We start from the raw sequence: 27,599 nt of genomic DNA on the forward strand, positions 1-27,599 counted from the left end.
TTTGTGTAATGTCTAATTACAAATGATACAAAATATAAATGTTCAAAATAGAAGATGTAATTATTTGGAGCAACAATAACAGCAAGAAAAATAATGGAGAAGGAAATTAATTAAAAAGCAAGTTGAAATAACTGCCTTTTTATTGTAGACAGAAATATAGGTCTTCACATCAGAACCATTATTAAGATTTCCTTAATAAACAGGCAAAGTCAATAAACATTACAATAGCTTTAAACAGAGGGCTTGTCTGCACTAGGTCTTTTTAGTATGAGTATAGCTATGCTACTGTAACTGCACTGATGCAGCCTATGTACACTAGGGTTTTACACCAATACAGCAGCATCTGCACAAAACAAACCCTTGTATAGACACCCAATATACTCAATTTAAGCATGGCTGAATTGTTGTTCACAGTTAATGCTAATATTGAGTTCAAATATCAAAATCGATGTGATCCTTGACTTGTCCTTAAACAGTGTGTTTGTTTTGTCATAAGCTGTACACCATTTATATATTGGTAATTTCTACACTGTGTTTTTCACAGTTTTTAACCTACATATGTAATGCACACTGAACAAGAGTGCTGCAAAATGTACTTCAGGGTTGTTTTTGCTACTTAAATACTATTTTGCTGAAGTTTTGTTTTAGGAGTATGCCTAGTTAAATGTTCAATGGTTATAAATTCTCTAGATTTATTGCAAAACAAGACTTCTTCAGCAAACATAATCGTTAAAGTAGTTAGCAAAAGTATTTTAAGTATTGGTTGTTCAAAGAGCATTAAATGCTGCCTGCATGCATTCTTTTACAGGTATTCATGGGGAAATAAAATGACTTTAATTAGAAGGAATCTGTTAATTATACTGTACAGACTTGATGCATAGCTACAGTAGAAATAAAATAGACTTGTTTTGCAAATCTGTGTGTTCATCTTGATCTTAGGTAGAGGGTACTTCACATTTACTTATTAAAATGCTGGAGCCTGAATTTTGCGTTTAATGTGAACTTTACATTAATGTAAAGTGCTGACATCTAAGTTAAAATAAATGTAATGAACAATCAACTTTGTAGTACTATGTAATTTATATGTCTGGTGAAGAAGAACTGCAATCTGTATTTAATTCAGTAGAAAAACTCAAAACCTTCAGATTGTATGTAAATAAAGACACAAGCAAAACTTAAGTGTCAATACATAATTAGTATTTTTTTTTTCATTTTTATTGTACTTTGATAATAGGAATACTGTGCTATGATGACATTTTTAGGACAAAAAGAAAAGGAGTACTTGTGGCACCTTAGAGACTAACCAATTTATTTGAGCGTAAGCGTTCGTGAGCTACAGCTCACTTCATCGGATGCGAATACAGACTAACACGGCTGCTACTCTGAAACCTGACATTTTTAGGACATTGCTTTTTGGCTCAATAAACTTTTATAAGTAACTTGTTCCTAGATAAATTTTAACAAAGTGAAACAGTCTTAAGTGACTGTCTCTTTTGTTCTTTACAAAACATAATATGAAGAAATTTACAGCGACCATCGAAGTACTGATAAAATTGGGTACTTAATGGAGTTTCTAATAAGTGGAGCAGAATTGTATTTGATGCGCTTGATTTAGGGCAGGACCTTTAAGACTGGAGGGTGCCTATAAAGTTGATCTGGGGTACTACCAAAGCACTTTCATTTCTGAAGTAGTGTGTTAAGACACTGAAACACACAGAGCAACTTTACTTGATCAGTTTACATTTCAATTTCAGTGTTAATCCTTCAGTATTTTACAAATGCCAACAATGTGGGTGAGATTTTAAAGAAGATATAAATGTTAAATGGAAATAGTACCTTGAACGTTTCTATACAAGTGCTGTTAACATTAAACTCTGTTTTGGAGACAGAACCGTGTTCTCTCAAGTACTTTCTATAGACTTGGACTCTGCACAGTTTTTTGGCAGCTTGAAATTGCATCTCACTTAGGGCCTGGTCCTGTGATGTGGTGGTCTTTCATTGAGAGCTGAGAGCCTTTATCAGCTCTCAGAAGACACATGGCACCTTGCAGGATCTAGACCATAGTCAAGAATATCATGTATGTCATGAGATATATTAAAGTTAATATTGCATGTCTGTTATATCCTCATTATCGATAGGAGTGTCAGATTGACTGCTTCCCCACATTCTGTTTTGTTATGTGCATATTCTTGGAATGTGGAACAAGTGCAGACGTGCTTGTACTATCACTTCCATTGCTATGTCAAAAGATATTTTTGTTTCTTTACTACGTGCACAATTGTTGTCTTTTGATGGATTGAAATTAAGTTCATGATAGCACAACATTTCTTTTGTCCTGTGGGACTGGATTTAGTGTGGATGGGACATGACAGTGTATGTGTTTGTGTTTGATCAAAACTGGAAGAATGTTCTAAGCATCTCTTTTTCCTCTTTTAATAACAGATTTAATTGAAAATATTTACATATCCTCCACAAGCGGGAGAGAACTTAAAATTCTTGTGGCCAGTGAAGTCCATGAGCATAGGCCACAGCTTGACAGCATCACAGTTTCTAAGAAACGTAACTGGCTACATCAGAGTACTTTAAAGGCCCCTAATCTGGAAGAAGAAAATATCTGTAAGAAAATGCAAGGAAACACTATCCATGTACCCAAATCTTCCAGTCCATTACCTGGACCTAAACTGCCACAGGTTCCTCCCAAATCACCTATAGGAAAGGAATGTCCTGCAAGAATCTATAGTTCTGTAACTGCTGTTCACCATTCTACAAGCCCTTCAGTTTTGAGAAACTGTACTTTAGATTTCAGTGAGGATAATGATGCAGATGATGAAGGAGAAATATGGTACAATCCTATCCCTGAAGATGATGAGCCTGACTTCCCCAGAGTCCATTGTTTTACTGGGAAAAACTCTGTTAATTTGGACTCCCATACCACCAGTTTCAAGATGTTGCCTGGGAGTGACTTGATTAAAGTAATGGGGCACAATAAAGGCCTTCCATACTTCTCAGAATCTGCAGGAGACAATCAAATGGGTCAGGCCAGTGAAATTAATCAAGCAGATTCCATACATTCCATGGAGTATGTGCAGCTGCACAAGCAGAGTTTTGTGTGCAAGACTCAGAGTGCGACAGCAATAGAGGAGAGCCCTGCATTTAAATATTGTTCAGCAGGTAAGAAGGATATGGAATATAGAGATGTTACACTCCTGTCTTTATTTTTATAGGAAAGTTAAACATTTTTTTCCCCCTCTTCATTGTGAACATTTCTATAAAATTGATGGAAAGTTGATTATAAAATATGTAGGCCATAATTTTCAAAGTTGGGTTCATAAAGTTAGGCACCTAAATAAGTGGCCTAACTTTCACAGGTGTTGAACATCCACAGATCACATTCATTTGAATAGGAAATGCGAGTGCTAAGCCCCTTGCAAAATCAAGCCATTTATCTATACTCCTAAATATGAGTTTAGGTGCCTAACTTTAGATACTCAAGTTTGAAAATTATGGTAATTATCTACAGTATTATTTTTTGAGCCTTTAAAACACATTTCTGCTCTGAAAAGTGACTGAGTGGGGTTCCATATTTTGTATGTATTTATGACTTCTGGATCAAATTTGCACATCTCAAATATAAAAATATGTCCTTTTTAAACCCTGGTTACCAGCCCTTGAATGGAGCTTGGAATCTGAAATGTAAACTGGTTCGTTATGGCTCACACCTTGCCAACAATAAAAAGTTTACAGAGTGAGCTTGGTTAACAATTCTGTTGATGATGCACAAATACAACATATTTTGTTTTCTATGTCTTAGCTAATTCTAACCCTAGGTAGAACTTTAACGCTAGCTCTGTAACTACTTAACTTCCTCAGAAGTCTCTTGTTTGGGATTTTTATCAAAGGCTTTCTGAACGTCCGTATAAATTATATCAACGCTGTCTCCTTTATCTGCTATCTTGTTGTCTCCCTCAAAAATGTCTAATAGATGGGAGAAGAACGTTTTTCTTTTACAGAAGTTGTGCTGGCTTGTCCCTATTTATCGTATTCATCAATGGTTATGTCTACGCTGTATAAAAGACCTGCGGCTATCCTAGGTCAGCAGGCTCAGGCTGTGGGACTATAAAATTGCAGTGTAGATATCCAGGCTTGGGCTGGAGCCTGGGCCCAGGGACGCTCTCGCACCCCTGCAAGCAGAGTCCCAGAGTCCAGGCTCCAGTGTGAGCCAGAACATCTACACTGCAATTTTTTAGCCCCGCACTGAGCCCCACAAGCCCGAGTTAACTGACCTAGGCTAACTGCAGATCTTTTCTTGCAGTGTAGACATACCTTAAGTGTGTTATACTCCAGTTTTAATTATTGTTTCAGCTGAATATATATTGAGGTTGGTGTCAGCCCCTAAAAAGGAATAACTTCTCATTGACAGGGTCAAGCAACTTGCTGACCTTGACTTGTAGTATCCTACTGAGTGAGAGAGAGATGTTATCTGAGCACAGGAATGGGAGACAAGATACTCCCGAGTTCTAATTCCAGATCTGGTTCATAGAATCATAGAATATCAGAGTTGGAAGGGACCTCAGGAAGTCATCTAGTCCAACCCCCTGCTCAAAGCAGGACCAATCCCCAATTTTTGCCCCAGATCCCTAAGTGGTCCCCTCAAGGATTGAACTCACAACCCTAGGTTTAGCAGGCAATGCTCAAAGCGCTGTGCTATCCTTCCCGCCAAAGTCTGTTGAACTTTGTCCCCTTGGACAAGTCACTTAATTTGTCATCCTCAGTTTCCCTATATAAAATGGGCATATTAATATCCATATTGTGAATATTAATTACTGTTTTTTGGTAAAAACTTTGCAGATAAAAAGTCTGTGTACGAAGTTATTTTGCCCAAGTCCCAAGTGCCTAAGTCACTGTTGAAAATGGGATTTAGGAGACCGTCACCGAGGGTATGTCTATACTGTCCCGTCCTCCGCTCCTTCTCCCCCCCCCCCCCCCCCAAAAAAAAAGGCTGTGTCAGCAAGATTCAGAGTCATGGTCTACAGGCTGGGGCTTGTGCTACAACACTAAAAATAGCAGTGTAGACATTCCCTGGAGCTGGAGCTCTGGCTCTGAAACTCATCCTGTTGCTCCTTAGGTCACATACAGATTTTACCCTCTATAACCAGCCATTTGTGCCATAATGTACTGTCACATCTAGGAACCCACATTCTGTGCTTTTGTTTGGAAATGTAGCAGAGGTAGGAGTGTGTGTGTGTAAGCTGCAAAGTATATGTGACGGTCTAGAATTTCCATTCAAGTTAAAAATATCTTGCTTTGTAGTCTGTATTAAATAACTGGTCCTATTGCATTTGGTTGCAAAATGTGACAGAATAAGTAGACCAGTGTGTACTAGTCCTACAAACTGTGTTTGATCCATTTAAGAGATTAATCTCTCAATACGTATGTGATGCTCAGGAACATTAATATGGGTCACTTGCTCCTTTTGAAGGACTAAACCCCTTTATGTATTAGGCAAAACTGACTACAGTTTTTCATGTTGGAGAATCAAAGTTATATCCCGTCAGATTAATTTGCGCTTTGAATCTATGTCTGTAATGAAGTCTGGGAAAATTGATTATGGATTTCTCCTGTGAAGTTTACTCTGTATTGAGTTAATTAAACTATTTTAAAGCAGCTCTCTTGTGTGTGCATTGAATAGTGATCACATTGACTGGATTAATTGATGATGAAGTGGGTCCCTGCTGTTAAGTAATTGGCTTTATTGTGGAGGAGTAGTTAGTGCTGCTTTTAATCCAGTTAAGGTGTCTACAGTTATTTTCAGTCAAATTTAAAATGACGGCTCATCCAGACAAAATTACTACATGAAGGGCAGCACGTCCAATTTAACTTTATTTGTATTAGTACAGAGTCTGAATTACACAAACAATTGCTATGCAGTAGATAAATGTCTATATCTTCATCGACTCAAATACATCAAGCAGTAACTCTTGTCAAATGCCCCATGATTGTTTAGCACGTCTGCTTTTACTAGCAAGGAAGAAGTCTGAGCAAAGGGTACTAGTGTCGGTTAAATACAAAAACAATGCTTTTATCTGTGTTCCTAATAACATAATTGGGTTTTAGTGTGGTTTTTTTTATGGTTAGGGTGTTCTTTTTATTAATGAGATATTGTTTTTGTCTTTTTTTTTTTTTTTAAAGCAGAGATACCAATTATTTTGTTTTTAATTTCTTGAAAACACTACTATGGTTTTGAAAACTGTTCTTCAGTAAAACATAAAAGTTGGGATTTAATTACTTCTCAGCAGTCCTTCCAAACAGTATACTGAATAGGCTTTTTCTTTAAATACTGTACTAGTGTCTTGGGGACTAATCCTGCAGATTCTTGTTTGCTTTTAGTTCTCGCTCATACAAGTAGTTCCAGAATTAGTAGGATTACTCACTTATGTACTACTCATGTGAATAAGGATTTGCAAGTTAATTTCCTTAATTTATAGTCCTGGCCATGCTTAATATTTTAAGTTACTGAGAAATAGAAATAGATATAATATAAGTAAATCCAAATATTTAGTATTTGTCCCAAAGCAAAATTGCAAATATAAAATTCTTATAAAAGTACTTTTAATTCTTTATGATAAAGTAATCCCTTTTAAAAGTAAACTAGATTCTAAATTAGAAAAAATTGGTGATAGTGTGAGCTGATCTGGATCTGTAAGACACAAGTTTTAGTGGTTGCAAATAAAAAGTGTGCTTTTTTGGCCTGCAGTCAAGGAGAAGTAGATATGGTGTGCAAACTGAAAAGTACATTTTTTATAAACATTAGTATATACAAAATTCAAATGTCAAAATATAGAATTGTATAAAAATGAACCCTAACTGTACAGTTTAGTCAGTGCTGGTATAACCTGCAAAATGTTGAAAAATGACACCTCTTTATAATGGTTTGCATCACAGAATTGTGACTTGTGACTTTGGAAGATTTATGTACTATTTTTGGTGGTGGTTTTTAATGTACTAGTATAATTAGAGCTGTGGTGTGGGGTCTTCGTCTAAAAGAAATTAGAATAGCTACCTGTAAATGGTATTTCTTATTTGTAATGAGGGACACAGATCCATGACATTGGGCCTCTGTCTATGCAGCTTTGGAGGCAGGCCAAACCTGTCTGTCATTGGAACCACACCTATCCTGCCACCTTTGAGAAACTGCCATATTTTTGTCTGCTGCTTCAGTGCCTCCCTGCTGCAGAGCAGTTTAAAAAATGGCTTTAAATCTCCAGGCTGTCACCATCTGCCTTTGTTGGCAGAGGGGATTCCCTTTCTCCCCATAGTCCATCCCTTCTCTTCACCCAAGCAGAGTGCAGCGTGGCAGAGAAGGCTAAGAAGAGAGGGAAAGCCAGACACGGTCTCCTGCACCTCACTGCTGATTGAGTGCCTGCTGGGAGATCTGTGCCTGTGCTGTGGAGACTCAGGCCCCTCTCAAGTGGGCCTGTGCTCACATTGGGCCACTATAGAGATTTCTCTTATCCCTCCCTCCATTATTTCTTATCCACCCCTCAGTAAAAGTATCTTTCTCCATGAAGACTGAGCAGATTCAAAGCAAGCTTTCAATAGGCAAAGTAGTCAGGACAGTTACTGCCATAGATGCAAGCCTGGAGGGACAAAATTATCACACAGGATCAAGGACTGTTCAAGGATCTAGCCCAAACAAGAAAGTAAGCACAGTATAAACTGGCAAGGGCTCAGGGCAATCTGATATGGTCTTGAGGCTCTGCTCCCATATCCGGGCTCTACTCTTATGCTGATCATGACAGGCAAAACCTCAGCCATGTCTTATTTCAGCAGAAAAGGACAATGAGTTGTACAGTCCCTCTGAGAGAAGCTCACCTCCTGATGACTTGGGCAAAAGAGAGCCTTCAGTCAGTTCTCTCTTTATGTCCAAGGGAAGATTGAAAGTTACGGTCAACTGGCTCAGCAGGCCAAAACTAGACAGTCCCAAGTGGGAACTACACCGAGAGGTGTTCCATCTACTGGTTAAAGAATTTGGTCTCCCAGCAAGGGCTCTGTTTGCCTCCCACCTGAATCACAAGGTTTATGTTTTTTCCTGCTGGCAGCATCACAAAGCTAAGGCAACGGATGTCTTGTCACAAAGATTGGCAAAACAGACTCTTACGTGCCTTTCCTCTCCTTCGCCAGAATGCTACAGAAGATCAGTCAAGAAGCTGAAGCTCTGGTAATTCTGCTGTCCCCATTCTGGTCAAGGAGGCCTCAGTTCTCTGACCTACTTGACAAAATACAAAGAGCTCCCATCTGCTATCCATCCAGAAGGGATATGATACTAAAAGGGTCAGTCATGCATCAGAATCCAGACAGTCTGAGCCTAGCTGCCTGGTTCTTGAACAGACCCTCTTAAGCCAACAAGGTTAGTCAGAGAGCTAATAGCCATACTTGTAGATTCATTAATAAATCTACTTACTCACCGTATTCTAGGGCCTGGTTTACCATTGGTACCAGAGCAGGGGTCTCACCCACACATCAGCAGATTCTTGAATTTCTTCAAGATGGACTCAGTCTAGGTCATAGAGGTCAGGTAGCTGCTTTGACTAGCATCCTTAGTGGGGCAGACAAGTAGTAGATTTCCTTTTATCCAGATGTCCAGTATGGTGTGGGTGTGGTGAGTTTTTGTTTGTTTGGAGCAGTATCTTTTCTTCCTCCTGAAGTACAGAGAGTTCTTTTGTGGGCTCTTATCTGGTTCTCAGTGCCATGACAGGTCATCCATTTGAATCATAGAATAATAGAATATCAGGGTTGGAAGGGACCCCTGAAGGTCATCTAGTCCAACCCCCTGCTCGAAGCAGGACCAATTCCCAGTTAAATCATCCCAGCCAGGGCTTTGTCAAGCCTGACCTTAAAAACCTCTAAGGAAGGAGATTCTACCACCTCCCTAGGTAACGCATTCCAGTGTTTCACCACCCTCTTAGTGAAAAAGTTTTTCCTAATATCCAATCTAAACCTCCCCCACTGCAACTTGAGACCATTACTCCTCGTTCTGTCATCTGCTACCATTGAGAACAGTCTAGAGCCATCCTCTTTGGAACCCCCTTTCAGGTAGTTGAAAGCAGCTATCAAATCCCCCCTCATTCTTCTCTTCTGCAGGCTAAACAATCCCAGCTCCCTCAGCCTCTCCTCATAAGTCATGTGTTCTAGACCCCTAATCATTTTTGTTGCCCTTCGCTGGACTCTCTCCAATTTATCCACATCCTTCTTGTAGTGTGGGGCCCAAAACTGGACACAGTACTCCAGATGAGGCCTCACCAATGTCGAATAGAGGGGAATGATCACGTCCCTCGATCTGCTCGCTATGCCCCTACTTATACATCCCAAAATGCCATTGGCCTTCTTGGCAACAAGGGCACACTGCTGACTCATATCCAGCTTCTCGTCCACTGTCACCCCTAGGTCCTTTTCCGCAGAACTGCTGCCTAGCCATTCGCTCCCTAGTCTGTAGCGGTGCATTGGATTCTTCCATCCTAAGTGCAGGACCCTGCACTTATCCTTATTGAACCTCATCAGATTTCTTTTGGCCCAATCCTCCAATTTGTCTAGGTCCTTCTGTATCCTATCCCTCCCCTCCAGCGTATCTACCACTCCTCCCAGTTTAGTATCATCCGCAAATTTGCTGAGAATGCAATCCACACCATCCTCCAGATCATTTATGAAGATATTGAACAAAACCGGCCCCAGGACCGACCCTTGGGGCATTCCACTTGATACCGGCTGCCAACTAGACATGGAGCCATTGATCACTACCCGTTGAGCCCGACAATCTAGCCAGCTTTCTACCCACCTTATAGTGCATTCATCCAGCCCATACTTCCTTAACTTGCTGACAAGAATACTGTGGGAGACCGTGTCAAAAGCTTTGCTAAAGTCAAGAAACAGTACATCCACTGCTTTCCCTTCATCCACAGAACCAGTAATCTCATCATAAAAGGCGATTAGATTAGTCAGGCATGACCTTCCCTTGGTGAATCCATGCTGGCTGTTCCTGATCACTTTTCTCTCATGCAAGTGCATCAGGATTGATTCTTTGAGGACCTGCTCCATGATTTTTCCAGGGACTGAGGTGAGGCTGACTGGCCTGTAGTTCCCAGGATCCTCCTTCTTCCCTTTTTTAAAGATTGGCACTACATTAGCCTTTTTCCAGTCATCCGGGACTTCCCCGGTTCGCCACGAGTTTTCAAAGATAATGGCCAATGGCTCTGCAATCACAGCCGCCAATTCCTTCAGCACTCTCGGATGCAACTCGTCCGGCCCCATGACTTGTGCACGTCCAGCTTTTCTAAATAGTCCCTAACCACCTCTATCTCCACAGAGGGCTGTGTTCGCAATCAGTTGTGAACGTGTCTTAATTGCTTTCTAACACGGCCTTTTTGATAGCCATCATGTTAGTTTGCAAACTGTCTGAGTTGGGACCTCTTTTCCTGGAATGTCACCACTGCACTTTCTATAAAGAAAGTGGTACGAAGAATCAACCACGTTTTAATGTTGGAGATTAACCCCAGGTTCCATAGAGCATAGGAAATTGTCTTTCCATCCTTCTGTCTAGCTCCAACACCTTCCACAGAGAAACTGTTGCATACTTTGGATGTCTGCAGAGCTCTCAAAGTCTCTGTTCATTGTACATCTTAGGTCAGAAGGACAAATGCTTTATGTGCTTTATTATCCAGTGTCAAAGGGTATGAAGGCTTCAAAATCTTCCATTTCCAAGTGGCTAAGATATTGTAAGTCAGAAGCATAAAAGTGTGTGTATATAATATAATTATAATTAGGGCCCAACCAAATTCATGGCCGTAAAAAATCTGATCTCCCCCGTGAAATCTGGCTATTGTAGGAGAGACCAATTTTCACAGAGTTGGGCGGCCGGAAAGTGGCAACTGCTGGCAAGAGCCCAGCACTGAAGGCAGCGCCGCTGCTAGAAGCCGTGCAGAAGTGAATGTGGCATGTTATGGTGTGGCCACCCTTACCTCTTCTGCACGGCTGCTGGCAGTGGCGCTGCCTTCAGAGCTCAGTGCCAAGCCAGCAGCTGCCCAGCTCTGAAGGCGGCAGCACAGAAGTAAGGGTGGTAATACCATGACCCCTCCTCCCACAGTAGGCTTGCAACCTTCCCCCTCCTCCCCAATCCCATTTGGGGTGGAAACCCCACAGTTTCTGAAATTTATGATTATTAAAAATCCTATGACTGTGAAATTAACCAAAATGGACTGTGAATTTGGTAGGGCCCTAAATATAATATATATTTAAAAAAAAAAGGTTACTCCAACTTCTAATAGCAGAAAAGCTGAGGCAGCTTCATGGGCAGAAAGATTTCCTACAAGCAAAAGAGGAAAGCAGCCACCTGGTCATCTGTTCACACCTTCTCCAAATTCTACACGCTGGACATGCTATCATTATCTGATGCTGCCTTCAGTACATGGGTGCTCCTCACTGTAGTATCCAAGTAACTATTAAGAAAGGGTTACCCCCTTTTCCATCTGTATATGACTGTATAAAGTCCCCACATACACGCACATAGTGGACTCTGCTATGCAAATTCCAATGTCATGGATCTGTGGACCTCATTACGAATAAGAATAGGAAAATGTATCCCTTATCTGAAAATCTCCTTTTTTGGAGCAATGAGGTCCACAGATCCATCCCCCCTTTGGCTGTTAATTGGGGAAAGAGATGGGATTATTCATTGGCACTCAGCTTCTTATACAATGAATTGTCGTGTTTAGTCTGAATGCTTAATTTTCCTTACCATGCATTTTGTTAGTTTGCCTAGGGCTATGGAAGTCTCTCAACTGGCAGAGGAGGAGCCTCACCTAGCCTGCCACTGATTTGGTAGGTTTTGGTCTGGCTCCAAGGCTGCATACAGTGGAGATCCAATGTCATGTGGGCCTCATTACTCTAAGAAATTAAATTTTCAGGTAAGGCACAGATACGTTTTCCTATTCTCCGTCTATGTTATAACAGTATGGTGAAACTTCTGGGTCAGTCACTGATTATGACTTTGGCAACATCTTCACTCTTTTTTTTTTTTTTAAAGGGTATGTGTTTATACCAAGATAGCTGACTCAATGTAAAATCCTAGTGGGTAGGGTTGTGGGTAGTGACTGTAATATCAGGATAGCCTGGGATGCTGTAGAAAGGTCCTAGTGCTCTTTATTGCTAGGACACCATCAATCTTGATGTGATAAGCTTCACTCTGTCCCCAGAGCTCCCTGATAATTAAGGTAGTTGAAATGGGACTGTATACGGTCCTCTTTTACTTGGGTGGTGCTAGAACAAAAGGAGAGAAGCCAAATTAGGCAGAACAGAGGAAGCTGGACTTCAAGATCAGAAGGGACCATCATGATCATCTAGTCTGATCTCCTGCACCTTGCAGGCCACAGAACCTCACCCACCCACTCCTGTAATAGACCCCTAACCTCCAGCTGAGTTACTGAAGTCCTAAAATGATGGTTTAAAGACTTTAAATTACAGAGAATTCACATATGCACTAGTTTAAACCTGCAAGTGACTTGTGAAGAAAGTGTTAACCTCCTTCCAATAAATTACAGATGGAAGAGGACTTCCTATCTCTTCTGTGTACTTGAAGCAGGTTTGTCAGAGCTTCTGAAGGTTGAGGGCCCAGTCATATGTGTATGTGAGGCATCACTTGACAGCTCAGCCTTACAGGCAGAAGAGGCAAATAGACCCAGCAGCTCAGATTGAAGTAGCTATAGATTTTTTGGATTGTGATTTGTGCAAAATAACTCTTTTTATGACCTGGCTGTCACAAAGGAGCAGGAACTGCTTTTGTGTCTTGCACTGTGAAAGGAACAACAAGAACTGGGTCTGTCATGAGACAGGGTGGGGTCAAAAGGGCGTGCTTATAACTTATATGAGGAAAGTGACTGATCCAGATGTTCCAGACTGGTGTATCAGAGCTGGAGAAGCATTAACATATGAAAAATAGGCAGCAAACTCATCCTAGTTTTGTAGATTTTGAATGTTCAAGTTTGGCTAGTGAGTTAAATCGCGATTATACAACTGTTTCTTCCTCTAGTGAAATATTACTTAAGCTGCATGGTGCTCAGCAAAATCATTATTGTAATGGAAGAGCAGGCAGTTCAGCTGGTTTACTTGCATTATGTGCCTCTGGAGGCTCTAGTCATCACCTCTTTAATTATGGGCTACTTAAAATAATTCCCTCTTAGTCTATTGGGGCAGCGGGTAGCTAGGATTGCTGAGTGGAAGGGTTTATCACAGCCTTGTTGCTATCAGACCACCATGTCTCCTCTCTTTCAGGAAAGGTTTTTAACTCTTAATAAAAGCAGCAGGTGGAGATTTTTAAACCTGTAACAACCTCTCTACTCCCACACTTTGGGTCTTCAGCAGGAAGTGAGCCCAGAACTTTTAGCTAGATCTGATCGAAAAATGGTAGTTGTCATGGGGGGGGGAGGGAGGGGCGGAATTTAGTCCCTAGGTGTAAAGAAGGAATAATTTTCCATTTATTTGCAAATATTTAAGGATCACTTCCTTTTAAAAAAAATAATGGGATTTGGGTGTTTTTCCCTTTGGTCTCCTTTTCGTTTTGCCAAAGTGGGTGGAAATGATAATTTTCTTATTTCTTAACCAATGTTGTGTAAATTTGGGGAAGCACACATTCTTCATTACAGACTGTTTATAATTCTACTTTTTTACAGCGAAACAGGTTTGGAGCTGTCTGAGCACAAAAAGACTTAATGGGCCAAATCTTCAGCTTGTGTAAATCAGTGCAGTCCTATTAACTTCAGTGGAGCTATGCCACTTACAAGAGTAGAGGATCTGGCCCAGCTTTTTTGTGTGACTTATGACTTAAAAGGATACTGTGTGGGTTTTTTTCCCCCCCTAGCTTGGATATCTTGCACCAGAGTTGTATGTGGATGTTTTTGTTTTGGTTTGCTTATAAACATTCCAAAGTTCATCAGTGGGCTGAGAAAAAGCAAGAGAAATCTAGATGTAAAGGAAAAATATGTTAGAAGCCCCTGAAAAGATGTCTTTTTTTAAAAAAAAAAAAAAAACAGAATGGTATGGTTTTAACTGCAGTGTTTGTACCACAAAGCTTTACATGAACTGAAACAGATGTTTCCAGAATGATATGTATCATGCCTGCTAAGATAAGTATTCCTGGAAAACTATAGGAAAAGGTTGTACGGAACAGCAGTTTTAGTTCAGTAGTAGTTTCAGGTTTTCGTTGGAGTTACATACTTGGATGTTTGTTTTAAAATTGTAACAGACTGTTGGCCAGTTATCCATTCACCTTAACTCATTCCTTATAAAAAATTACAATGTTTTCTGGTAAATATTAAAGCAAATGTTAAACCTTTAAAACTTCTGAAAATGGAGGGAAAACTTACATGTAAGTCAGGGCAATCAAATATTATGCCTTTAAAATAAAATAACTTGTTGGCAATCAGTTTGACAGAGATTTATATAGAAAGACAAGGTGGCTGAGGTAATATCTTTTATTGGACCAGCTTCTGTTGGTGAAAGAGAAAAGCTTTCGAGCTTCCAGAACCTGGAGAAGAGCTCTCTTCTCCAGGTTAAAGTGAGTTAACTTATTCCCTTATGTAGATGTTAATTTCATTAGGACTAACCTGCAGGACTGGATGGACACTGATTCTGAATAAAAAGCTGAGATGAAAAGTATCTGAATTTATGAAGTACTGCAATTGCCATTGGCTACTTGCCTCTTTTCAGTTATGAAAAAGACTTTATAACTTCATTCAATTGCATTATTGCACAAACCTAAAAATTTGCTTTGTTAATCAGACTCAGTAAATGACTCACTGAGGTAATCATGTACAATGCCAAGTTGTTTTTGTTCAATATAGTGTCCTTCCAGGAAAACTTGCAACCCATCTAATATAAAACTATAAATCTCTGAATTGAGTTGTTCTGCAAAAAACATCTTTTTTTCTCTCCCACATGCTTATAAAGCCAAAAAAAAAGTGTATAAAGCTGATTTTTGTGGAAAATGTAAGTAATGGCTTTCAATTTCATTATTTTAACTTAATTGGTTTTTTTTCCGTAAGTTTGAACTTTTGTAGTCTGATGTGTCGGGCAGTAAATGACAAAGCATTTTGTTTTTTTCGTGGTGATGCTTTGGTAGTCATTTAAACAGCAGGTGCCTTGTAGATATCATTTCCTCCTGCCATCCTTCCTGCCGAATATTTTTCAAGTGTAACAGACATGATCATAAGATTCTGATTGGGTGGTAGTAGGAAATTAGGATTGGGTTCACACAACAACATTCTATGATTTGTCATACTATAGGTAACCAAAAGCAGTTTATTTCCTTTAGCAATATTATATGAAAGCCATATTGAGAGAACTGTATTGCAGAGTAAAAATTTGTTAGATTTAGACTATAGTAAGGTTACATTTTGCAGATTGTAAAAAGCTGTTTAGTACACTGTTTTGAAAATCACGTGCATACCTTAGCAACTTTCTGGCTTTACTGGAAAAACATGTGGCTTAATACTCGTTGAAATACTGGCCTGCATAATAGTTGACTGTTAAAGTTTCACTCAGCCACATATTTCATTTTAACTGTTCAGTGCTGAATACAGCAGAAGTTGGACACATGAAAGTCAGAACGTTAGATTGACTCTTCAGTTCTAATGAAACTGAGCGAAGTTTAATACGTTGGCTTGCTTTTCTAAGCCGATGCCAGAGACTTCTGACAGGAAGGGAAGATTAATGTTAGCAGGCTAAAGCATGGTACTGATTACTATAGAAGGCTTCAGGCCAGCCCACCAGTGGGACTGTGCTGTGATTTGCAGTACAAGGGAAGGCTTTGTCCAGTTTTATCAAACGCCACATTTCTTACTAGCTGCTTGCCAGAAGAACACAGCAGGCGTGCTAGAAAAAGTCCTTTTCCTGTAAGGAAACTACTTTGATGGGACACAGCAACTGAGGAAACAAGAAATTTCATGTATTCTGCCGGAAAACAGATCTTGTGCACTATTTTTCACAACTGGATTTTTTTTTTTTTTTTTTTTTTTTACTATCAGGAACCTTTTTGTAAAAAAAACAAACAAAAAAAGAAATTGTATCTGTAAAAATTATCAAAATGATACTCAAGTTAGTCCCCAAAAGTTAGATTTTTGTAACATCTGCAAAAACAAATTAAAAATAAGGTTTTAATAAAATAGTGAAGTTAGCTTATATGATTTCACAGTTCAAGCTGAGTGAAGTGCATAAAGTAAACTAACCTTGTAAATGATTAAAACTAAATCAGGTTAGCCAAGGGGAATTGTGAAGATCAATTAATGACTGTACAGTCATTTGCTTATGTGAAATGCTATGAATTAAAGCTAAAAGCATTTTAAAAATCTAATAGGTGCAGACATCTTATTAAATGTGACAGTGTGACGTACTGAGTATCCTTCGTAAGCAACGCTTGCGGATTTGCAGATTCTCCCAGTCCTGTATTAGCAAAGGTTTGTAATTTATGCTTGAAGTTTTGTCAATGGTTATGACCAATATGCCAACTAGAAAAGTAAGTATATTAAAGAGGTTCAGTATGCACAGAAGCTATGTAACATCTAATTTTATATGGATCAGCATGCATTTTATTACCAAAATTGAGAATCAAAACTTTCCTGTTTTTGTGGTTGTAGAAAATAGAAGTTTGGGGATTTTTTTTATTTTTTTTTATTTTTTTTTTTTTTTTAGTATTCTGACCTGTTCCTGTTGTGATGGGATGGGAGGAAGGTGCACTTTGTACAGTCTTTCTGGTTGCCCATAGCTAGTGATCTTTTGTGAAGTAGTCTTAAATTCTCGGTGGTGACAGCTATGTTGTCCAAACTGCAGAATGAATATGGTAGTAACTGCTACCAAGGAGGAACATAAATATCAGAAGGGAGAAAAAGATGACTCAAAATGAAGAGACTGTCAATAAGCACTATGATCTCACTCCTACTGATCAGCTTGGAATTACTGGGCCCAGTTCCCCTCTAATGTGTGCCCTAATTTTACCCTGATGTAACTCTGTTAGCTTCAGTGGGATTACTCCTGGTTGACACTGGTGGAAATGAGAAGAAAATCAGATCCACTGTCTTTGAGTCTGGAGTTCCCTTGAATGTCCTGATTTCTGTCACAGGGCGAAGAGCTTGTGCGCAAATGTGTGCACTCAGCACAGAAAATTACATGACACCTTTCTGGTGTATGCCTGCTAGCGTTCATTATCAGCCTCCTTCCACTGTTAACGTGATGGAAGTCTTTTATTCTTCAACAGTGTGAGTTGGTGTGACTTGTTTAAGCCTTGGAAAACTAGCTATTTCACAGGTGAAGGTCACCTGGGAACTGGCTAACTTCCAAGCCTGTTTTGGGAGCTTTGTGCCAAGAAAGAGGAAAGTGTTTTTGGCAGCTAAAAGGCAGGACAATTTGGGACTCTTGGGAGGAATGAAACCTGAGAGGCTGTAAAAATAGTAAACCCAATAATAATGGGAGATTTCAACTGTCCCCATATTGACTGGATACATGTCACCTCAGAAGGGGATGCAGAGATAAGGTTTCGTGACACCATAAATGACTGCATCTTGGTGCCGTTAGTCCTGGAACCCGCAAGAGGAAAGGCAATTCTTGATTTTAGTCCTAAGTGGAGCACAGGATCTGGTCCAAGAGGTGAATATAGCTGAGTTGCTAGGTAATAGCAACAATAATATAATTAAATTAAACATCCCTGGGGCGCGGGGAACACAAAAGAAGCCCACCAAAGTAGTAGTTAACTTCAGAAAGGGGGACTGCACAAATATGAGGAAGCTAGTTAAACAGAAATTAAACGGTACAGTCTCAAAAGTGAAATGCCTGCAAGCTACATGTAAACTTTTTAAAAACACCCCAATAGAGTCTCAAATTAAATGTATATCCCATATTAAAAAACATAGTAATAGGACCAAAAAAGTGCCATCATGGCTAAACAACGAAGTAAAAGAAGCGAATAGAGGCAAAAAGGCATCCTTTAAAAATTGAATGTTAAATCCTACTGAAGAAAATAGAAAGGAGTATAAACTCTTGCAAGTCAAATGCAAAAGTATAATTAGGCAGGCCAAAAAAGAATTTGAAGAGCAACTATCCAAAGACTCAAAAACTAACAGCAAAAAAATGTTTAAGTACATCAGAAGCAGGAGGTCTGCTAAACAATCAGTGATCGAGGTGCTAAATGAGCACTCAAAGAAGACAAGGCTGTTGTGGAGAAACTAAATGAAATCTTTGCATGAGCCATTCTTTTTAGGTGACAGATCTGAGGAACTGTCCCAGATGGAGGTGTCATTAGAGGAGGTTTTGGACAAATTGATAAATTAAACTGTAATAAGTCACCAGGACCAGATGGTATTCATCCAAGATTTCTGAAGGTGCTCAAATATGAAAATTGCAGAACTACTAACTGTGGTATGTAACCTATCATTTAAATGAGCTATCCTCCAGTTATCTGGTACAGAAGCTGATGTGACACCAATTTTTTAAAAAAGCTCCAGAGGTGATCCTGGCAATTTCAGGCCGGTAAGCCCAACTTCAGTACCAGGCAAAGTGGTTGAAACTGTGGTAAAAAACAGAATTACCAGTGACATAGGTGAACATCATTTGCTGGGGAAGAGTCAACATGGCTTTTGTAAAGGGAAATCATGCCTCACCAATCTTAGAATTCTTTGAGTGTCAACTAACGTGGACAAGAGTGATCCAGTGGATATAGTGTACTAGGACTTTCAGACAGCCTTTGACATGGTCCCTCACCAAAGGCTCTTAATCAAAGTTAGCAGTCATGGGATAAGAGGGAAGGTCCCCTCCTCGATCAGTAACTGGTTAACAGATAGGAAACAAAGAGTAGGAATAAATGGTCAATTTTCAGAATAAAAAGAGGTAAATAGTAGCGTCCCTCAGGGGTTGGTACTGGGACCAGTGCTGTTCAACATATTCTTAAAGGATCTGGAAATGGGAGTAAACAGTGAGGTGGCAAAATTTGCAGATGATACAGAATTATTCCAGATAGTTAAATCCAAAGCTAACTGTCAAGAGTTACAAAGGAATCTCACTAAATTGGGTGACAAGGCAACAAAATGGCAGATAATATTCAATGTTGATAAAAGCTAAGTAATGGACACTGAAAAACATAATCCCAACTATACATACAAAATGATGGGGTCTAAATTAACTGTTACCACTCAAGAAAGAGATCTTGGGATCATTGTGGATAGTTCTCTGAAAACATAAACTCAATGTGCAGCAGCAGTCAAAAAAGCTTACATAATGTTGGGAACCATTAAGGAAGGGAGAAATATGAAAAAGAATATCATAATGCTTCTATATAAATCCATGGTATGCCCACATGTTGAATACTGAGTGCAGATCTGGTTCCCCAATCTGAATAAAGATTATGGAATTGGAAAAGGTACAGAGAAGGGCAACAAAAATGATTAGGGGTATGGAACAGCTTCTGTAGGAGGAAAGATTAAAAAGACTGGGACTTTTTAGCTTGGATAATGGAACACTAAGAGAGGATATGATAGAGGTCTATAAAATCTTGACTGGTGTGGAGAAAGTGAATAAGGAAATATGATTTATGCCTTCACATAACACAAGAACTAGGGGGCACTCAATTAAATTAATAGGCAGCAGGTTTAAAACAAAAAAGGAAGTACTTCTTTACAAAATGCACAGTCAATCTGTGGAACTCTTTGCTAGGGATCTTATGAAGACCAAAACTGTAACAGGGTTCAAAAAAGAACTAGATAAGTTCATGGAGGATAGGTCTATCACTGGCTATTAGCCCAGATGTTCAGGGATGCAATGCCATGCTCTGAGAGTCCCTCACCTCTGTTTGCCAGAAGTTGGGAGTGGGTGACCAGATGGATTACTCAATCCCCTGTTCTCTTAATTCCCACTGGAGCCACCTGGCACTGGCCATTGTTGGAAGAAAGAATACTGGGCTAAATGGACCATTGGTCTGACCCAGTGTGGCTGTTCTTATGTGCATTAAATCTCCTCCTTGTCATTGCAGAGTGAGGGGAACAGGGTAGCTGCCAAGGTGTGGTGGGAGAAAGGTGTACTTAAGACCATTTGCCTGTAGTGGAATAGTGTTCCGATACTGAGAGGGAGGGGGAGACAACGGAACAGGGTTCTGAGCTGCCGTGACAGAGGCAGGGTTCTTATGAGAATAAGAAGAAAGATGCATGCACAGGATTCCTCTGTAGTCCTTAATTGCAGAACACTGCAGGCTGTATGCTCTCCTGCGTAGTCTAAGGGCAGTGGCAGTATTCAGAGGAGAGAGTCTCTGTAGTGTTCCATACTCTTCCCATCTAAACTCATGGCTACCTGGCATCTGTACCCTGGTGAAGCAGTTAGGTCCGCTTGTGTGAGGACACATTATACCAACAGATGGAGTACTACACAGGTAGGTGCGATGGGTGAATTGTTTATATGTAGTTTGCATCAATTCCATTTTGTTAGGCAAAGCCTCAATAGAACGGGAAGATTCAAGCTTCTGACTGTCCTCTGCCAACTTTTGGCTGAAAAAGTCAGCAAAGTGCAGACATGCTTATGTTTGTCTAAGTGATGCACAATATTTGTCTGAGTAGATCCCATATTTGAGTACTGACAAACTAACTTCTTCCATAGTTCACAAATTATTGTTGCTGCTAACTGCTGTTAATGGGCAGCTTTAAAAACGCATTCCTATTTTGTTTTGTTTTTTTCTTTTAAAGGATCTGGAATTGTACCTGCAAATAAGGCTGAGGCTGGAGCGACAGAAATTTCTCCTCCAAGTCCTAATCCTTTGAAAAAAGGAGGATCAATTAATTGGCCTTTCCCTGACAAGATAAAATCTCCTAGAACTGTGAGAAAACTTTCAATGAAAATGAAAAAATTGCCAGAACTCAGCAGGAAGCTGAGCATCAAAGGAACCTCAAGCTCTAATAATTCAGATAATCTTACTTCCTTGCTGAAAGGTGACTGTCAGGATACAAGCCATACCACATCTTTGCCATCTTCTGGAAATGCAACAACAGCTGCTAGCAGGAATGTTATAAGTCGGTACCATCTTGACAGTAGTGTATCATCACAACACGGCTACAAAAAGAAAAGCACTGGGAGTTCCAAATCCTCCAGTAAAGGTGGTTATCTCAGTGATGGAGACTCTCCTGAACTTATAGCAAAATCGGGTAAACACAGTTCTGTAAGCAGGTTTGGGAAAGGAAAAGAGACTCTTCCAAGTAACAACAATAAAACTGAAATAGACATTGATGCTTTTAGACATTACAGCTTTTCTGATCAACCCAAATGTTCCCAATACATATCTGGACTCATGAGTATTCACTTCTATGGTGCTGAAGATTTGAAACCACCACGGATGGACTCAAAAGATGTCTTTTGTGCAATTCAGGTAGATTCGGTAAACAAAGCAAGAACAGCCTTGCTTACATGCAGAACGACTTTTTTAGATATGGACCACACTTTCAACATAGAAATTGAAAATGCCCAGCACTTAAAACTAGTGGTCTTCAGCTGGGAGCCTACCCCACGGAAAAATCGTGTTTGCTGTCATGGAACAGTGGTTCTCCCCACTCTTTTTCGAGTGACAAAGGCGCATCAGCTGGCTGTCAAACTGGAGCCCAGAGGGCTTATTTATGTCAAACTGACTCTCATAGAACAATGGGAGAATTCTCTTAATGGTCTAGTTGCAGATCGAGAGCCAGTGATATTTGGAGTAGATGCTCGAAAAGTTGTTGAGAAGGAAAATGTGGGCTTGATGGTACCGCTTCTGATGCGGAAATGTATTGTGGAGATTGAAAAGAGAGGCTGCCAGGTACTGTAAACTCTTTAAACAAATTCTCCTATACCATGTGGCTGAATTTCTTTTTGCACTGTTATGTGTAGAATTTGAGCAGCGAGCAAGGGAATACAGTAAGTATGTTTCCCACAGTGTGTCTTTTTTTCCTTTGCTTATCCTCTTATTGGTCTCATCACTTTATTGCTGTCAGTGTGCAAGTTTTTCCCCTTGTTTATTGTAACGTGGTGAGGAACAGTGAGGCTGGGTGAACCCAGCGTTTTCAGTTTCTTCATAAGGGAGGCCTGTACTTAATGCCAGTGGTGTGTTCGGACAATGGAAACATAAATAAAACTATAGATTGTGGCACTTGGAGTAACTCCTCAGTTAAGGCAGCATTGGGGTTAGGATTCCCTACTTCCTAACTTCGAGCCAATGGCTCATTCCATAAGACCATTTCTGCTGCATGCGTGTTGAAAAGATATAATGTAAAATTCCTAAACACCCACAATTCAGGCATTGTGCCATCTAAAATAAAGCTATTTGCTATCATCTTGGCAAAACTTCAGTTTAGCAAATGCATTCACAAGCCAAAATGTGAAAGATCAACTCTGATTTGTCCCTTAGCCTTTCCTTTATTTATGCTGCTATGCATAACACGTCTGCCTTTAAGCACAAGCTACTGCTTAGGCAGCCCCCAAACAGACTAAAATATTCTTGGGCCAAGTCTGATCTACCCCTCTGGCAGTCAGACAAAAAGAAAACAGAACTCTTTGTCTTCCTCCACCCCCCCCGACCCCCCCTTTCTTTTTCTTTCTTTCCCACTTCTGTCTTCCTGCCTTCACGGGGGGACCCCAAAATTGTAAGATAAACTCTGCAATCTAGTAGTGTCGAGCAGTGTCTTTTGTTCATCTTGTATAGTTTATGGTTGATAAGTCCAGTGGTTGAAAGATGTGTTAAAAGGAGCATGATATCTTCATCTTCCAGTAACACTTCCAATTGTAGACAGTGGAAAAAAATTCTAAAATAAGGAAGGTGCACAGTTCTCATGGCAGACATCTCCTGTGGCCAATTTAATTGAAGTTAGCAGAACAACTTTCACAGTGCTCCGTTAACATGTGTGTGGCCTGGGAGCCTCTGACACACTTTCATTCAAGGTGTGCCCTTCTGTTTGATGAACCCTGCAATTCAGAAGTAGCCACACCCCCTGGTTTGTTACATTTTAAAATTTGTGCCATTTTTGGTGAATGGTTCTGGGCCAAATGGTTTCACCACTCCCATTTTTGACTTTGATCATGAGACTCCCATTTTAGCGCAGCACTTGCTTGTTAGCACCTAGTCATGCAGATTATATCGGGCAATCAAGACATCACTGATCATTGAACAATTGGGATCTGAATTGTCTTTAGGTGCCTGGTGCTTCTAAGCATGAAATGTAATTTTTCAACCTGCACAAACAAGACTGAGAACATTAAATGTACTGTGCCTGTTAATTTCACATTTGACTATCTATACATGAAACTTTTTGGATTTCTTACTCAACTACACAGGATGTAAGTTTGTGTTTCTGCTAATGTCACTGGTGTCTGGATGATTTAACAAGCTGTGATAGTGAAACCTTATGGCTAATAGTTTGAGTGTTTGTCTGATATCTGCATAATACATTGCTGATTTCTGCTTTCAGTTATATGGATGTAACATCCATTGCCTTCATTTCTTAACTCTTCATTTACATCGGTGGGCCTTGGATCCAGGTAACTTATTTGACCATTAGCTTATGGTCAAACAAATGCCCCTTTCTATAAGCCGTCATATATAACATAGGACTCCTGGATTCTAGTCTCTGCTCTGCTCATGACTCACTGTGTAGCCTTAGACAAACTAGTCAGTTTACCAGTCAGCAAAATAGGGATCAAAATAACTCTCTCACTCTTAGAGGTGGTTTTAGGTTTAGTTCTTTAATGTTTGAGAAGTGTATGGAGAATGGGGGTTACCAAAATACAAAGTTGTTTTTAAAATAATAATAATAACTGTATCAAGTTAGAGCGTGTAGAAGTATATGCACCATACACTCTTCAATGCATGATAATCATGTACAGATACCGTTCCTATGTGCCTGAATGTGTTGGATTACTTTAGGAAGTATAACCTCCTGGTTTGTATAAAAGTGTTGATGTAACTTGAAACAATGTACATGTTGGCATAATATCTTAACGCTTCTCAAATTTGTTTCTTGGTTACCTGATGCTAGAGTAGATCTGTTGTCTCTTGATACCCCAGTGGATATGATATCAAATATAATTTAAATATTGGTAATGATATAGTTAACTGCTGTGAAAACAAGTGTGTCAATACTCAATTACTCACTTAACAAAATAAAATCAAAATAATTTCTTTGTAAATTGATTTACAGCATATACTTGTTTCTTAATGTGCATGATCCGTGGCCATGTTTCACAGGTATGAAGCTTGTTTACTGACGGTCCTATTAATCATCAATAGACTAATATCTGTAGAATTACCTTACAAAGTCCAAGACAGACTTTCTAATTCAGCTTATTTTCTGCTTAAACTGAAAGAAGAATTAAACGGTTATGCTAGCACAAAAGCGGTGAGCTGAACAAGCAGAGTGGTAAGAGGGTTGCAGGTGAAACTGCAACCTACTTTGCATTATTCATTGAGATTATACCCACTCATCAGTGCTCATCAAGAGTAAATGCGATCAGAATTCTAGTTTGTGTATCGCAACAGAAGAAGATGAGTGTGGAAGTTGTTGTCTTTTTTAAAGAAGCCACTAGAAAGTGAGCAGCAAAGAGCACTTAGATTAATGCAAAGACTTCATAATTTTTCTCCATTTTGTATTACAGCTTATTGTTCTAGTGCTCCGTTACAAATTATTATAAAAAATTAGTGAAGTTGATTAAGATATTGTTCCCATTCCTTGTCAATAAAAAGGGTTTGTGTGTGTGGGCAGCGGGAGAAGGGGGAATGTAAAAATGAATAGTCTTTTGGGGAGTGGGTTGTTTGCTTTACACTAATATTTAACACTAAAAACATTTTTGTTGGGTAGAGTTTATTAAAACATTTACTCTTAAACAGAACATTACTAGCATCTGTTGTGGGTATATGGAAGCCTTTTTGTGCTCTTCCTGAGTGACTCAATGATAAATCAATACCTTAATAAAAATCACTTTCTGTCAAAGACATATTAGTTCAATATGTGTGGCTGTGGACATCAGCTGCATCCATAGAAACAAACTGATAAGAGACTGAGTTTCACTATTGTAGAGAACATTATTATTTATTTACTATTATAAGCCAGACTGTGGACATTGTACACTATTGATAACATGTTGCTGTTTGATGTCAAAAGATTTTGCCATATGCTTTCATTTTTTACTTAAGTAAGTTTTTGGGTGTGAGCATTTTTTGATCCTTAACTGAAGACATTGTAAAACATCTCATTCTTTTCATGCCAGTTATCTGAGCAGCACTACTTAGTGCTCTGTAATGGGTAATATGTCACAGTGTGGCCATGATTTCACTTCTAGGTTGTAGGCCTGTACCGATTATGTGGTTCAGCAGCAGTCAAGAAAGAGCTTCGAGAGGCGTTTGAGAGGGATAGCAAGGCTGTTACTCTCTGTGAAAACCAATACCCAGATATTAATGTGATAACAGGTAATGCACTTACTTTTGTTTTTAATATATAGCCATGAGAAATCTCTATCTAAATAAAGAAAATTATGCTTTAAAATGGTTCATTGGAGTGTCACTCAGACAATCCATTAGCTACACTTTGTTTTGCTGAACAAGAAAGAGAAGATGAATCCTAACTTTTGTCATGTAAAAATGAGATGTGCCAGTGATAGAGAAACAGTGTAATGAGTTGTGGATAGAGGTTGGAAGTGAATGGAGGTCTCTGTGGTATGCCAAACCTTTAAGACTATTTATTCTTTGTATTGTGATAGCTCCTAGGAGACCTAGTCGTGACCAGTACCCTATTGGGCTAGATGCTGTACAAACACAGAACAAAAACACAGTCCCTGCTCCAAATATCCTACAATCTTAAGAGAAGAGACAGCATGTGGATATAGCCAAATGGGAGAGTACAAAGAAACTTGTTTGATTTATGAGCTTAGGCCCCAGTCCTTGTGCTAATTTTACAAATAATTCCATTGACTTCAATGGGACTACTCACAGTACAGAAAGTTAAGCATGTCCATAAGGCCTTGTAGAATTGGGTCGTTAGAGCCAGGTCCTGCTCCCATTTAAGCCAATAGCAAAACTTCCATTGACTTGTGTGGGAACTAGATTAGTGAATAGTGCATAGAAATTCAAGGTGTGCAGTGGGAAATAATTAGCCATTAATCTGATCGTATGCATACTTTTTTGGGTCATTTATAGAAAATTAATTTGGGGCTCATTTTATCCAAAGTCTTATCTGTCTGTGTAGTTCATACTCCTGTGACTCAGTGGGATTACTGGTAAGGGTTTGGAGAATTGAGACAATTTTTATGAAGAGAATCTTAGTTTGGATAGCCTTCTGGAATAAACCAAAAAATGTTTTGTGGTATACACTGTGCATTTCACCTGTAACATTTAGTAGTAGGAATCTTTGGCTTTTTAAAAGGTGGAATAATTTTATGACTAACGTTAGTTTACATAACAAATACTAATAATCTATTTTCAGGCTTCATGGTATAAATTGATGGCCTGCAGAAATTGGAATGGAGTTTTTCCTTCATATACATTCAGGGCTTGAAAATTTACTCAGCATGTGATAGGCCAGGTGCAAATTTGCTGGGCCACAACACCCTCTGTCACTTGTAAAGAAATAACAGTTGTGTTCTTTAATTGTTTGGTACTTTAATTTCCAGCATATTGTCAGTCAACTTTCTATTTTATGCATATTTTAAAAAAGTAACTTACTGCTAAGGATGGGTGAGTAGAAGAAAAACTTTATCAGCAGATTTTATGCAATTAATTTTACTGTGTTTGCTAAATAATATCTTTGCAGAATAGAATTTGACCAACCCTATTTCCTGTAGCTACCTTGGCTAGTTTCATTGTTGGTTTTTGCCTTCTCCAGAAGTGTCAGTTACTGGCTACTCCCAGAGGCAGGATCCTGGATTTAAATATATATTCTTTACTTTTGAAAGGTTGCACAATGAACACTCATCAAGCTCCTTTAAAATATTCTTTGATTTAACTTCTTTTAATAAATTCACAAGAAAAAGTGATGATAATTCTTAGGACCAGCTTCTTTCAGGACTTTGTTATGGTCCTGTGTTGCTCTTAATCATTGTAAACAAGCATTGGAAATGCAGATGACTGTTATTGCTTAGGTTTGTGAATTAACTCATAGAAACAAGAGTTTAATTATGTCAAACATCAGAAACCAACAGCTTAATAGTGAGCTGTAACTAAGTAATGGCCAAACAGATGTACTGCTAAGGCAAGTTTTGGCTCAATAAAAAATGGAAATAACATCTCGCACCTTAATATAAAGCCTCATGTACTATTAAACCTTCAGCATTTACAGAAACAATTCAGACACATGGGAGACTTATGAAACAGTTCACATCCACACCCAGGAAAAACTTGTAATATTTCTGGGGTTGCCAACCCTCCAGGAATGTCCTAGAGTCTCCAGGAATTAAAGATTAATCTTTAATTAAAGATTATGTCATGTGATGAAATTGCCAGGAATATGTCCAACCAAAATTGACAACCCTAAATATTTCACAGCATTCCAGTTACCTGTGCAACTTACTAC

At 39.2% G+C, this 27,599-nt stretch overlaps 1 protein-coding gene across 2 annotated transcripts in view; it reads left to right on the forward strand.

Moving 5' to 3' along the window:
- The window catches only part of SYDE2 (synapse defective Rho GTPase homolog 2), a 52,876-nt gene that overhangs the window by 5,140 nt on the left and 20,137 nt on the right, over positions 1–27,599 (forward strand). The window contains exons 2-4 of one of the 2 annotated variants that reach the window (XM_048859772.2): positions 2,443–3,171; positions 20,763–21,862; positions 25,375–25,501. In XM_048859772.2, the coding sequence (XP_048715729.2) occupies positions 2,443–3,171; positions 20,763–21,862; positions 25,375–25,501 (1,956 nt within the window). The remainder of the gene's footprint in view (positions 1–2,442; positions 3,172–20,762; positions 21,863–25,374; positions 25,502–27,599) is intronic. The other variant, XM_048859773.2, reaches the window with a different exon arrangement.

This window comes from Caretta caretta, chromosome 8 (assembly GCF_965140235.1).
Source record: "Caretta caretta isolate rCarCar2 chromosome 8, rCarCar1.hap1, whole genome shotgun sequence".
Lineage (NCBI taxonomy): Eukaryota > Metazoa > Chordata > Testudines > Cheloniidae > Caretta > Caretta caretta.